A 13,179-nucleotide genomic window follows, 5' to 3' on the forward strand; every position below is an offset into this window, starting at 1 on the left:
TTCTGGATCATCCAAATGCTCTCTAGCAAACTTCAGACGGGCCCGGACATGTACTGGCTTAAGCAGGGGGACACGTCTGGCACTGCAGGATTTGAGGCCTTTGTTACTTTGGTCCCAGCTCTCTGCAGGTCATTCACTAGGTCCCCCCGTGTGGTTCTGGGATTTTTGCTCACAGTTCTTGTGATCATTTTGACCCCACGGGGTGAGATCTTGCGTGGAGCCCCAGATCGAGGGAGATTATCAGTGGTCTTGTATGTCTTCCATTTTCAAATAATTGAAATTGCTCCCACAGTTGATTTCTTCACACCAAGCTGCTTACCTATTGCAGATTCAGTCTTCCCAGCCTGGTGCAGGTCTACAGTTTTGTTTCTGGTGTCCTTTGACAGCTCTTTGGTCTCGGCAATGGTGGAGTTTGGAGTTGGACTGTTTGAGGTTGTGGACAGGAGTCTTTTATACTGATAACAAGTTAAAACAGATGCCATTAATACAGATAATGAGTGGAGGACAGAGGAGCCTCTTAAAGAAGAAGTTACAGGTCTGTGAGAGCCAGAAATATTGCTTGTTTGTAGGTGACCAAATACTTATTTTACCGAGGAATTTACCAATTAATTCTTTAAAAATCCTACAATATGATTTTCTGGATTTTTTTTTTCTCATTTTGTCTCTCATAGTTGAGGTATACCTATGATGAAAATTACAGGCTTCTCTCATCTTTTTAAGTGGGAGAACTTGCACAATTGGTGGCTGACTAAATACTTTTTTGCCCCACTGTATATGTATTTCTTGGATGTCTGATTTGTCTCGTGGTTGGTTGGATAAATTACAAAAATCTCAGAATAAATTGATAAGGTTAGTTTCAGGGTTTAGTCATTTTACACATGTGGAGGTTTCCCATTTTAAGTGTCTTGATTGGTTGCCTATAGAAAGCAGACTAGAACATATTTAATTAAAAATGGTACATAAGATTATCAATAATAATCTCCTTCATATTTTAATGCACTTTTTTTCTAGGGTAAATGAGCAACATTGTTATAAAACTAGTCAAAGTCTTATGGATATTACATTATGTCGTTTTAAAACTATGTATGGTCGTAGGTCTTTTAGATATTCTGGGGCACTTTTGTGGAATAAATTACCTCTGGATATTAAAGGTATTTCGAATATGGTTAGTTTTAGTTTAAAAGCTAAAAGTTGGCTCTTAAGTAGGTTGTTTTGTTGATGAATTTGTATTACGTATGTGGTTATTTGTGATTTGTAAATGTGGAATTTTATTGTAATTTTTGTATTTATAATGCAGTGCCAGTGTACCTGTTACCGGAAGTGGAGTTTGTGCTTTACATCAAGGACCACAATGGAAACAAGTTTTATTTTAAACTTTATTGTTTTATCCTTGATGAATTGAGTGTATTCACTTTTTTTTTTTTTTGTCAAATAAACAAACAAAACAAACAATTTAACCATTAAAACAGTCTAATCTATAGAAATTAAAACAGAAAAAAAAAATTGGGGAAAAAATCAAACAGATTTCATAGGGCCCCATTATTATAAACATGATGTCTGTTGCACAAATGGTGCAAGATTAGTTACGTTCAGAAGTTTATACTGGGGTTAAGTGTTTTTCAACCCTGTGAGCAATGAGATGTACTATAGATATGATAGTGTTTCAATACAGGAAAACAGGATTTGTTGTTTTTGTTGCATACATGAGCAAAATAATCCCGAAAAGAGAAATGGAGAAATCTCTTTGCCCTCAAAGGTCATCTTTAGATGATGGGTAATGCAAATGTCCCCTCGCTCTGTTATATTTTCTTTACTTTGCGTTTGTGTGCATTGTCACTGGCTCACGGTGGAATGAATGAGAGAGGTTTGTGAGAGTGTGTCATTGCTGGTATTTCTCAGAGCCATGACTGCTGCCTATTTTTGGGCCATTCGATACTCAGGTAATTACACGATGACATGCCTCAGAGAGCAGTAACTAGGCAACAGTGTAGCCACGGTGACAGGAGACGGCTGAGGATCAAGAAGAACTGAAAAGCTTGATGGTAGGGAGGCTGATTGTGACCTCTGAAAGGAAGAGAGAGAGATTTGTCTGCAGACAGATGCACAAACATGTTGCACTGTTTTTAGTTTCTTAAAATCATTGCTGTTTCTTTGAACTTGCTATTCCTCACAGGTTCCATAAAAAATATTAAGCAGCATACATGGTTTGATAATAATAAGAAATGTGAGCATTCCGCATCTTGAGCGGTAAATCAACATATTAGAATGATTTCTCAATCATGTGACACTGAAGAATGGAGTAATGGCTAAGATAGAAAAAAAAAAACAATATTGCTGTTTTTGCTGCATTGTGCATAAACTAAATGCAGTGTTGGTGAACATAAGAGTGTAGTTTATATATATTGTGTCATGCTGTCACCCTAATCAAAATGATTTTCTTTCATTTCATTTCATTTCATTTCTTTCAATTTCTTTGTATATGTGTGTGTTTGTTAGTAGCTTGTAGTGCTCCTTTGTAGCTTGAGATCCTGAAGCTTTATTATCTTGCATCTTTTTAACTACAAGTAGCTTAACTATAGCTTACCTGCTATAAACCATAAGTAGCTAACTTGGCAAGCTGCAGTTCAAAAGAGACTTCCACAACATTTGTCAAGTAACGCTGCACTCTAGGGATAGTTCACCCAAAAATGAAAATTCTTAAAGGTATTAATTTCCATTTTTGGATGAACTATCCCTTTATGTTTGGTATTGTACTACTACAGTGATTTTTGTTGGCCAACCCGGAAGTTAGCAAAACCCTGGTTCGCCCAACAAAAACCCAATAGGACTGTTTAGTTGGATTTTGGACTATTGTAGAAGATCAGCTCTGTGACCAGCAAAAGTTTATGATACTTAACACATTTTGTTCATCGTGATAACCCTCACAAATCAACACAACTATTATAAATATTCACAGCCTAAATACAATTGGCAGAAGTAAAAATCTAAATGTAAGCTATAAATAAACTACACCACTATTAAGCTTCCATCATCTTTCAGTCATTTTACCTGAAAGTTAGAATAGTTTGCAAGAGTCTGATTATAAAGACAGCGAGGCTGTGAAAGCAGACTAATGAGTAGCTGAGTTTACCTATTCAGTGTGATGATGATTAATGTCCCCGGGCCGACAACCTGTGTGGTACCATTTAGCCACTTACTTGTAACAGCCTTTTCAAGACAAGTAAAAGCTTTAAAAAGCATGCTACTGATGTATTTTATGTCTTAATATAAAACATGAAAATACCCTGAGCTTATGTGTTTACCACAGACCTTATTTCAGGACCAAAAACCCATTCAAACAACCCACTGACTTCAGAACAATGGAAACAGAAGAGCTAACATGTTAAATAATTTCTGGGTGCATCAATCTATTTGGCACATGTTTTTGTGAACTGACATTGTGTGATTTTATTGTTGTACTATGAGAATCTCTCATTGTGAGTTTTGTCATTATCTGCAGCAAGGCTGTCTTCATGAGTATAACAAAGCAGGCAAATTCGGTTTTCATATAATCTGATTTGACTGCGACTGTCTAGATGTCAGTGGTTAAATTAGCAATCGGACACAATGAGAGTGTGTGTATTTGTGTTCACCCCACCCAGCGAGTGCACATGTTAACTGGCAGACAGGCTGTTCCAGAGCTGTTTAACTGAAGACTGTGCTGTTGCATGACTCCCTAACTATGTCTGACATGCTGCAAGCTCAGATGTGTTTGGCCGCCCTCTCCCACTCTCTCTCACTTCGTTCCACTCATGTCTTAAAGAGGATGACGGCTAGCCTGGAAAGACTCTGACACCTCTCCGACACACATTTTCTTCCAGTTCTCTGGTCACACATGAGATTGGTCATCAACAGGCTGAACAGATCATGAGTGGTACCATCTCCTTTCTCACAATGCTTTTTGTTATATTAGCTACATTAGTTATATTACACTGCGGTAAAATGCTCTGTCTTCACATTAGCAAAATTTTGGTGAAATTTCGTGGGCAAAATAGGTCCACTGTCCATTATCAATAGTGAAGCACAGCTCAAACAAAAGCCAAGCTTTCTGTTGGTCAACATGGTGAATATGAAATTTGAATGGAGAAATCTTTCGCCTTCATGCAAAATTCCCATTTGTGTTGATTCTTATCGAAATGACTGTGAAAATTCTATTCTATTCTAGTTGCTTTTGGTGTTATAGCTCCTTCAAAGGTGACAAATCGTGAAAATCTGAATTTTCTGTGTTTAAAGGGATAGTTCACACAAAAATGAAAGTTCTGAAAACACTTACGCAGAACGTAATCAGCGTTGTTTATGTTCAGTAATTTGTGTTCCGAAGATGAACGAAGGTCTTACGGGTTTGGAACAACATGAGGGTGAGTAATTAATGACAGAATGTTCATTTTTGGGCGAACTAGCCCTTTAAGTGCAAAAGTCGGGCATTTACCAACCCCAAAAAACAAGAAAAAAAACAACCCAGTGAATTTTTTGTTAGCCTTTCTCTGCAAAATTTTGCCCCCGCCTGTAACATAGAAAGGGAATCTTATTATAATATTACCACCCCTCAATCTGCAAGTTTCCAACCACGGCGCCACCATTGTGTTCTCGCAAGTGACAATGGTGTACGAGTTTACATTTACATTTACATTTAGTCATTTAGCAGACGCTTTTATCCAAAGCGACTTACAATTGGGGAATACATCGAGCGATTAATCTTGAAGAGGCAATCAGACATACGAAGTGCTTGCAACACCAAGTCTCAGACATTGTTCAAATAAATACAAACTACCAAAGGAAGGAATAAGTAAAGATAATTTTTTTTTTTTTTTTTTTTTAAGTTTAGGATGAAGTCAAGTGCTGTCGAAAGAGATGAGTTTTCAGTTGTTGCTTGAAGATTGACAGGGATCCAGCATTCCGGATAGAGGTGGGAAGATCGTTCCACCAGCCAGGAATGGTGAATGAGAATGATCTAGAGAGTGATTTTGCGCCTCTCTGTGATGGTATCACGAGGCGTCGCTCACTAGCAGATCTCAGATTTCTGGAGGGGATGTAGTTTGTTAATAGAGAGTGCAAGTAAACGGGTGCTGAGCCAGTGGTTGTTCTATATGCAAGCATCAGTGTCTTGAACTTGATGCGAGCCGTGATTGGTAGCCAGTGCAGGGAGATAAAGAGAGGTGTAACATGGGCTCTTTTGGGCTCGTTGAAGACCAGTCGTGCCGCTGCATTCTGAATCATTTGTAGAGGTTTGACTGTATTAGACGGAAGTCCAGCCAGAAGAGCATTGCAATAGTCCAGCCTAGAAATGACAAGGGCCTGGACAAGAAGTTGTGCAGCATGCTCTGTCAGAAAGGGCCTGATCTTTCTGATGTTATATAGTGCAAACCTGCAAGATCGAGCAGTTTTGTAATGTGGTCTTTGAAGGTCAGCTGATCATCAAAGATTACACCAAGATTTCTGACCGAAGTTGATGGGGTTATTGTTGATGAACCTAACTGGATCGTGAAGTCATGCTGTAGAGTCGGAGTGGCAGGGAGGACAAGAAGCTCAGTCTTTGCCAGGTTGAGCTGCAGGTGATGTTCTTTCATCCATGCCGAGATGTCCGCCAGGCAACCTGAGATCCTTGCAGTTACCGTTGGATCATCTGGTTGAAAAGAGAGGTAGAGCTGTGTGTCATCAGCGTAGCAATGGTATGAGAATCCATGTGCCTGTATGATGGGACCCAGTGATGTAGTGTATGTGGAGAAGAGGAGGGGTCCAAGAACTGATCCCTGAGGAACCCCAGTGACCAGTGTATGTGCTTTGGATACCTCACCTCCCAGGCCACCCTGAAAGACCTACCAGTGAGATAGGATTCAAACCAGCGAAGTGGAATGCCAGAGATGCCCAGTGATGAGAGGGTGGACAGGAGTATCTGATGATTGACAGTGTCAAAAGCGGCAGATAGGTCCAGCAGAATGAGGACTGATGATTTGGAATGGGCTTTTGCAATTCGCAGGGCTTCAGTGACCGAGAGAAGCGCAGTCTCAGTTGAATGGCCCCTCCTGAAACCTGACTGTTTAGCATCCAGTTTGTCGTTCTGTGAAAGAAACAGTGAGACTTGGTTGAAGACAACTCGTTCAAGTGTTTTCGCTATGAGCGGAAGGAGAGAGACAGGTCTGTAGTTTTCTATAAGAGAAGTGTTTAATGTAGGTTTTTTGAGCAGTGGGGATACCCGAGCCTGCTTGAACGCAATGGGGAAGTTACCTGTGAGTAGGGATGTGTTGATGATGTGTGTGAGTGCAGGTAAGAGTGTGGGTGAGATTGCTTGGAGAAGGTGTGAGGGGATTGGGTCAAGAGGACATGTTGTAGGATGGTTGGAGAGGAGAAGCTTGGATACTTCAGCTTCAGTGAGTGGACAGAAAGAAAAGATGGGAGTTTTAGCAGTGGATGTGGTAGGGTGAGGGTCCTGTGTGCGTGGAGGTGAAAACTGACCACTGATTGATCTAGTTTTGTCTGTAAAGAAAGTGGCAAAGTCATCAGCTGTAATAGAGGTGGAGGGAGGAGGTGGAGGGGGACAGAGGAGGGAATTAAATGTTCTGAAGAGATGTCGATCTTGTTGCGGAAATGTGAGGATTTGGCAGTGTGGACTTTAGCAGAGAAGGATGTGAGCATAGACTGGTACCTACTGAGGTCCGACAGATCGTTTGATTTGCGCCATTTTCTCTCTGCCGCTCTGAGTGTAGTCCGATGTTCACGAAGAACCTCGGATAACCAGGGGTTGGAAGGAGCAGCCCGTGCGGGCCTAGAGGAGAGAGGACAAATGTCGTCTAGACAAGAGGTTAAGGTAGAGCATAAAGTCTCAGTAGCTGCGTTTACATCCAGAGATGAGAAATGGGTGGGTGAAGGAAGAGAGGAGGATACCACAGAGGAAAGATGGGAAGGAGAAAGGGAGCGCAGGTTTCGTCTAAAAGTAACTGGTAGGGGTTGGTGGCACAGGAGAAGCAAAGTGTAATGTAAATGTAATGAAGAAATGGTCCAGTATGTAGCGGTTGTACCAGAATGTTATCTGCAGTACAATTGCGTGTGTAAATTAAGTCAAGTTGGTTGCCTGATTTGTGCGTGCTAGTAGTGGTAAGGCGTTTGAGATCAAACGAAGCTAGGAGTGCATGGAAGTCTGTAGCATAAGGCTTGTCTAGGTGAATGTTGAAATCACCAAAGACTAGGAGTGGAGTGCCATCCTCCACGAAGAGGACAGCAGCCCGTCCAGCTCCTCTAGGAAGGTGGCTAGAATTTGGCTAGGGGACGGTAAATGACCACGATCTGGAGTTTTATCGGAGCTGATACAGTAATGGCATGAGATTCAAATGAGTTGTAATTGCATAGGGAAGAGCGGGTTGAGTATTTCCAATTGTTAGAAATGAGCAGACCAGTGCCTCCACCCGGCCAACTTGCCGGGGTGTGAGAGAAAGAGAGATTAGTAGAGAGAGCAGCTGGGGTTGCTGAGTCTTCTGGACGAATCCAGGTCTCAGTCAAGCCCAAGATGCTGGCGTGGATTTTAAAGAAAAAGCAGAAATGAAGTCAGCTTTGTTGACAGCTGACTGACAATTCCAGAGACCCACAGAGAAGGAAAGAGGTGTAGTGAAGGAGGTAGAGATAAGGCGCAGGTTAGCAGGATTACGTTGCCGTCTGCGTGGGACGTTAGAGCGTGGTTGAGAGAGAACCGGAATAGTTTGGAAACACATGATAGAGGTGGCAGGAAAGAGGATGGAAACGGAGAGTGTGTAAGGAAGGGGAAAAAGAAAAGATACTTAAGTGTGTCGCTCGGTGTCGTTGCTCGGTTAAATTCGGCGCAGGAAAAGTCGATGGTCTTTACCCTCGTCTGTCTTCACACGAGGAGGCTGAACGCTTCGCTGATGCTTCGCGTCAGCGCTCGGACCTCTGATAAATACAGCCTAACACACTACCGTGAAAACAGCTGTGGCCGGCTTCTGATTGGCCCAGCCAATAGCCTTGTGCAAATAACTCAAGAGTTCTAAAGCCATGGGGGAAGTTCGAGCAAAGCATGCTAACTGTTTTGTGTTTGGCTGCACTGACGAGGACAGAACCCTATATGTCCCAGCCTCAGAGGAGACAAGAGAGCGGTGGATTTATTGATTTATTTACTGTATATTACGCTGCTGCCACACAGATCTAATATAAACATGCAATTTCTTTCCCAGCTGTTTATCTTCACAGACATAACCGACTGTTTTTGTAACTCATGTGTGTTTTTAACATAAACTTGTGTGTATTTGACAGTTTAAGCACAGTAAGACATAAAAGAGAACTTAGTTTAGTACTCACATGCCGCGTGACAGCCGCTTTCTGTGCATGTGCTTCAGATGTGTGCACTCAGAAAACCGTAAATCAAAAGTTTAAACTTGTATGGGTTAAAACGCATGATTTCAGCATGATAGACATGATAATCAAAACCAAACAGATTTTTTTAGCAGATTATCTGAAGTTGTAAAGGCACAGCCCTATTCTGGAATAGGGGGCAGGGAGCAGCAGCTCATTTGCATTTAAAGAGACATGCACGAAAACAGCGTGTTTCTGCTTTCACTCAAAATAGCCATTTTCAAAATAATATATATGTAATTATCTGTGTGGAATTTTGAGCTGAAACTTCAGACACATTCTGGAAACACCTGAGACTTGTAAAAAAGGGGCATAATAGGTCTCCTTTAATATTAGGATTTTATTATTAGGGTTCTGTTTACCTATTCAAACAATTCCATATTTGTCTGTATTTGTGGTGTGTTTGTCTTTTTAAGTATATCTGCAATAATGACACATTTGTCTGGGAAAAATGTGACTGCACAAATAATCTGGGCTTTGTTCTCACGTTATATCAGTCCTGAGATTCTCAGTCTCTGCATCACACTCCTCTCTCACTCAGACAGCAATCAGCCTGAAGAGAGGGTGGCATTTTCCACAGTTCATGCTCAAATGCAACATCATTTTGAGTCACACTTCTGCACATGCTCTCAGCTTGTTTTAGGCTGCGCCCTGCAGGAGACTGTGCTTGTCTGTTACTGGTGTACTGTTGTGATAAATCACTGATGAATCATTCAGTTAGTGCTCTCAAACCCATATCTGACTGCAGTGCTACTTAGTGCAGAGAGTTTCTTTAGGCTTGCTGGTGAAAATTTCAAATCAATTTTCAGATAAACTCAGGAGATCTGTTCCAAAGTCTAGCGAGTTACCTATCTAAGCATTGCAGGCATTTTTTTTAACTGAAATCCTAATGTGGTCACATTAACCATTCAGCAAATTTTCACTGGCAAAATCTAGTAATTTCAATTGGAATCTTCGCAATCTGGAATTGCTCACAAGAGCAAAATCATTCTGCATATTTTGCATTGGGTTCAAGTTTGTCACACAAGTTTGCCACATTGACCAATAGAAAGCGACTTGGTTGTAAAGTGACTATTGCACGAGAGGTGCTTCATACATCACTACACTTGACGATAAACAATGGAACAAAAAGCCTGCAAAATATTGCAGAACTTTTGCTAATATGACTGCACTAAAGTTTGACTATGAACTAATTTCATTCAAGACTGAAACAGAAGTGCTGATAAAAAACGTTCCATTAAAGCTGACTATTTCACCCAATACTTGCATGTGCTACGTTTTTTATTTTAATTAGCATATCTTATTAGCTTAGCAATATGCTCAACCATTTCTGTAATTTTGTGTAGCATAGAACGAGGCAAGATTTGTTGAGTCCATTTAGTGAGTATATCCTTTGATGATATATGATGATGATTTGTTTTTAACATTCTATGACTACTGTGAATGCAGAAATTAAGTATTCAATGTGTGTTATTACCTTTGGGAGAATACATTTACTGTTAAATATGAATGAAATTTAGATGAAAGCAAGGTTTTCTAGCACAATAAAGCTACAATTGGGCCATGAGAGTGATGAGTCATATATTTATATGAATTTGGGTCATTTAACTTCAGATAATGAACTATGTGAATGTCTGTGCGTGTAAATGGCCCAGAGTCTCAAAAGAGCAATTTGGATTTTGGTGTATTTCCCAAGCAACATCAAAATATTCAGTCTTTGTCATCATTTTATAATGCCATAATCCTAATTTATGTCATCCACACAAGAAGAGCAAATTTTGTTTTGATTTTCACAGAAATCTGTTGACGAGTCCCAGGAGTTCCTTTGTCTCCATCAGTCACAGCTTTAGCTAATGTTTCTTCTCTGACTTTCAGGAGCTTTTTAGAGTGTTGACACTGATCATTAATATCTGAGCTAAACTACTGCATCCAAAGCAGAGCTGGAACATTTTCCACATTAGTCTACAATAGCTGACTATCAGGGAGATTAAGACAGATGCAGTTTATAGTGAATTTTATAGACCATCAGTTCAGTTGCATATGTGAGCTAACTGTGCTACATTTACATCAGTTGCTCACCCTCATGTTGTTCCAGATCCATTACACTTTTGTTCATTTTTGAAACTCAAATGAAGATATTTTTAACAAAACCTGAGAGATTTGTCTTTTCATTGAAATATTCATGCAACCAACACTTCTGACACTTCAAAATGATTCACACAGACATCTCGAAAACAATCCATGTAAATCCAGTGGTTTGATCCAAGTCTTCTGAGGAGACACAATCACTTTATATACTAAAGAGGTTTAATTGAGGCATTTATTAACATATAAACGTACCTATAGCTCATCAAATATGGTAAACGTAAGCTAATACGAGTTCGCTTGACTCACAAGAACCATTGAGGTTTGTTCTCGCATATAACACAAGCATGTTTGAACTTCATCAAGTACGAATGAGATTTGTTCTCATGCGTCAAGCTACTAATTTCGATCTTCTGTGTTTACCATCTTTGATGTACACCATGTAGGTGTGTTAATCAATGTTTAGATTCAAATAAAAGCTTACGATTGTGACTCTTTGGAAGATTTGGATTAAACGGCTTTATTCATATGAATTACTTTTACGAAGTTTAATGAAGTTTTGGGTGAATTTGAATGTAAGGACCGAAATTTCTGTGTTTCATTATAATGTATTCATTTGTGTTTAAAAGATGAACGAAAGGCTTATGGACAAAATTTTGGGTGAACTAATTACTAGTTTTTTTTGTAAGTCAACAGGAAATCCCATTCCACCCTTAAATTTATGTATTCACATTATGGAAGTTACATGCACTGCAGTATCATTTCATTAACTTTAAGGGCAGAATTCAAATAAAGCCAGGACATCCTTCTGTTGAAAGGGGTTAAAGTACGCATTTATTATTAATGAATTTACTTAAACCATCAAGAGTTCTTTAGATCTCTTTGGATCACACAAAGGTGAATAGCGAGCTGGTTTCAGAGGCAGTGGGCATGTGGTGATCTATTTAACACACTGACTCCAGTGAGCAATGACAGCTGACACTCTGCCAGCAGCATACATCTCACTAATGTGGCCTTTGAACACATAGAGAGCCATAAAAATCATCCAGCCATTCAATATGACTGAAATACATTCCCTTTTGATTTGATCTGTCTCTGTTTGTCAAGAGAGGTTCACGTTGTAAAAAAAAGCCTCTCTGTTAAATGTCACGATCAGTCTGGAATTAAACATTATCAAGTTGCTAAAATAAAAAAATAAAAAACCCTCTTAAACACATAATAAAACATATTTCAGGTGTAATTAGCACATAATTATATTACATATAGACAATTACATAACAACAGTCCATGAAAACTGTGTAGTAAAGTTGTCTTTTTCTGTTTATTGCAGCATGTTCTCCTTGCCTTCAAATTCATCCTGGCATTCGTCATTCCAGATGTTCCTAAACATATCCAAGTCAAACTAGCCAAGCTGGAGTTTGACTCCCTAGAAGCTCTTAAGAAAAGGGTGAGTACACATTTGTACATGTGCACATATCTATTGCATGCAAACAGGAAATGTGACCGTGTATATGACAGGCCCTGTCAGGAAGTACTTCAGTGCAAACAGTCATGCCTCGGTGGGCTTCACAGAGTCAACAACACATGTCTGCGTCAAAATAAGTGGTGATGCGGCGACCATTATCTCTCAGCTCAGAGAGGCGAGAGCAGCATTAACATGCTTTCTGATCATTAAATGATCCAGAGAGACCTTTGTACATGCTGAGATACTCTGCTGACATACAGCGTGTGTTCAGGTAGTATTTGCTAATGAGGTTTAGCTATTTAGGTAGATGTTTATCACCTCGTATGTGGCATAAGAAGTAGGTCACTCACAAAGAAACACATGCTGCAGTCTGCCCAAGCAGACTTAATAATGAGGGGAAAAAACAGTTTTCCTCAAAAGACAAAGGATATGTTTGGAATAAAATACTGACATTGCTGATTGCTGCAAACTGCCTTCTTTTTATTTCTTTTTAAATAACATTGAGACAGTATGTATTTTGCAGTGTTAAATATTTCAAACAGTAGTATGCAACATTGCTGTCTTATGACCTCATTATGTTGCATGTTTAATTCAGCAAGCAGAGCTCCGTTATCATCTCTGAAATAAATTTGGTTATTTGTAAATCAATTAAAAAAAAAAGTCAATTTTTAAATAATGACTCAATAAGGAAATATTACATTGTTGATAAAATATGTTTATTTGCATAATCACAGTTGATACTAATTTAGATTAATCTGATTCATCAGCTCTTATTTTTGAAGAAATATGAAGATGTTTAATAATGCATAAATGGTGAGACTTTGCTGTGATTTTAAAAATGCAATTTTTTAAATAAAAACATACAATAATATATTATAGTATTAGCTGCTTGTTGATATCGTAGGTAAAAAAATAAAATAAAAATCCTGTATCATGTGTCTTTAATTTGAAAACAGTGGAAACTCAAAATATTAATATTGCAGTTAAAAATAGCTGTTTTATATTTTATGAAAGGGAAACCCTGATACATTTTTCTTTTCAGGATTCTTTGAAGAATATAAAGTTCTAAGAATAGCATTTATTTGAAATAGATTTTTGTAACAATTTAAACGTACATTTTTCATCAATTTAACACACTAGTACAAACAGTATGGAAATATTCGTTTCTGAACAAAACCTGAAAATATCCTGAAGCCTTAAAAATTAAAATTATGCCATCATTTATGTACGTC

At 39.0% G+C, this 13,179-nt stretch overlaps 1 protein-coding gene across 1 annotated transcript in view; it reads left to right on the forward strand.

The window, feature by feature from the left end:
* ano10a (anoctamin 10a) overlaps positions 1–13,179 on the forward strand; it is a 46,454-nt gene that overhangs the window by 22,726 nt on the left and 10,549 nt on the right. Inside the window, exon 14 of the mRNA XM_058745801.1 lies at positions 11,813–11,929. Coding sequence (XP_058601784.1) covers positions 11,813–11,929 — 117 coding nt within the window. The remainder of the gene's footprint in view (positions 1–11,812; positions 11,930–13,179) is intronic.

This window comes from Onychostoma macrolepis, chromosome 16 (assembly GCF_012432095.1).
Source record: "Onychostoma macrolepis isolate SWU-2019 chromosome 16, ASM1243209v1, whole genome shotgun sequence".
Classification (NCBI taxonomy): Eukaryota; Metazoa; Chordata; class Actinopteri; order Cypriniformes; family Cyprinidae; genus Onychostoma; species Onychostoma macrolepis.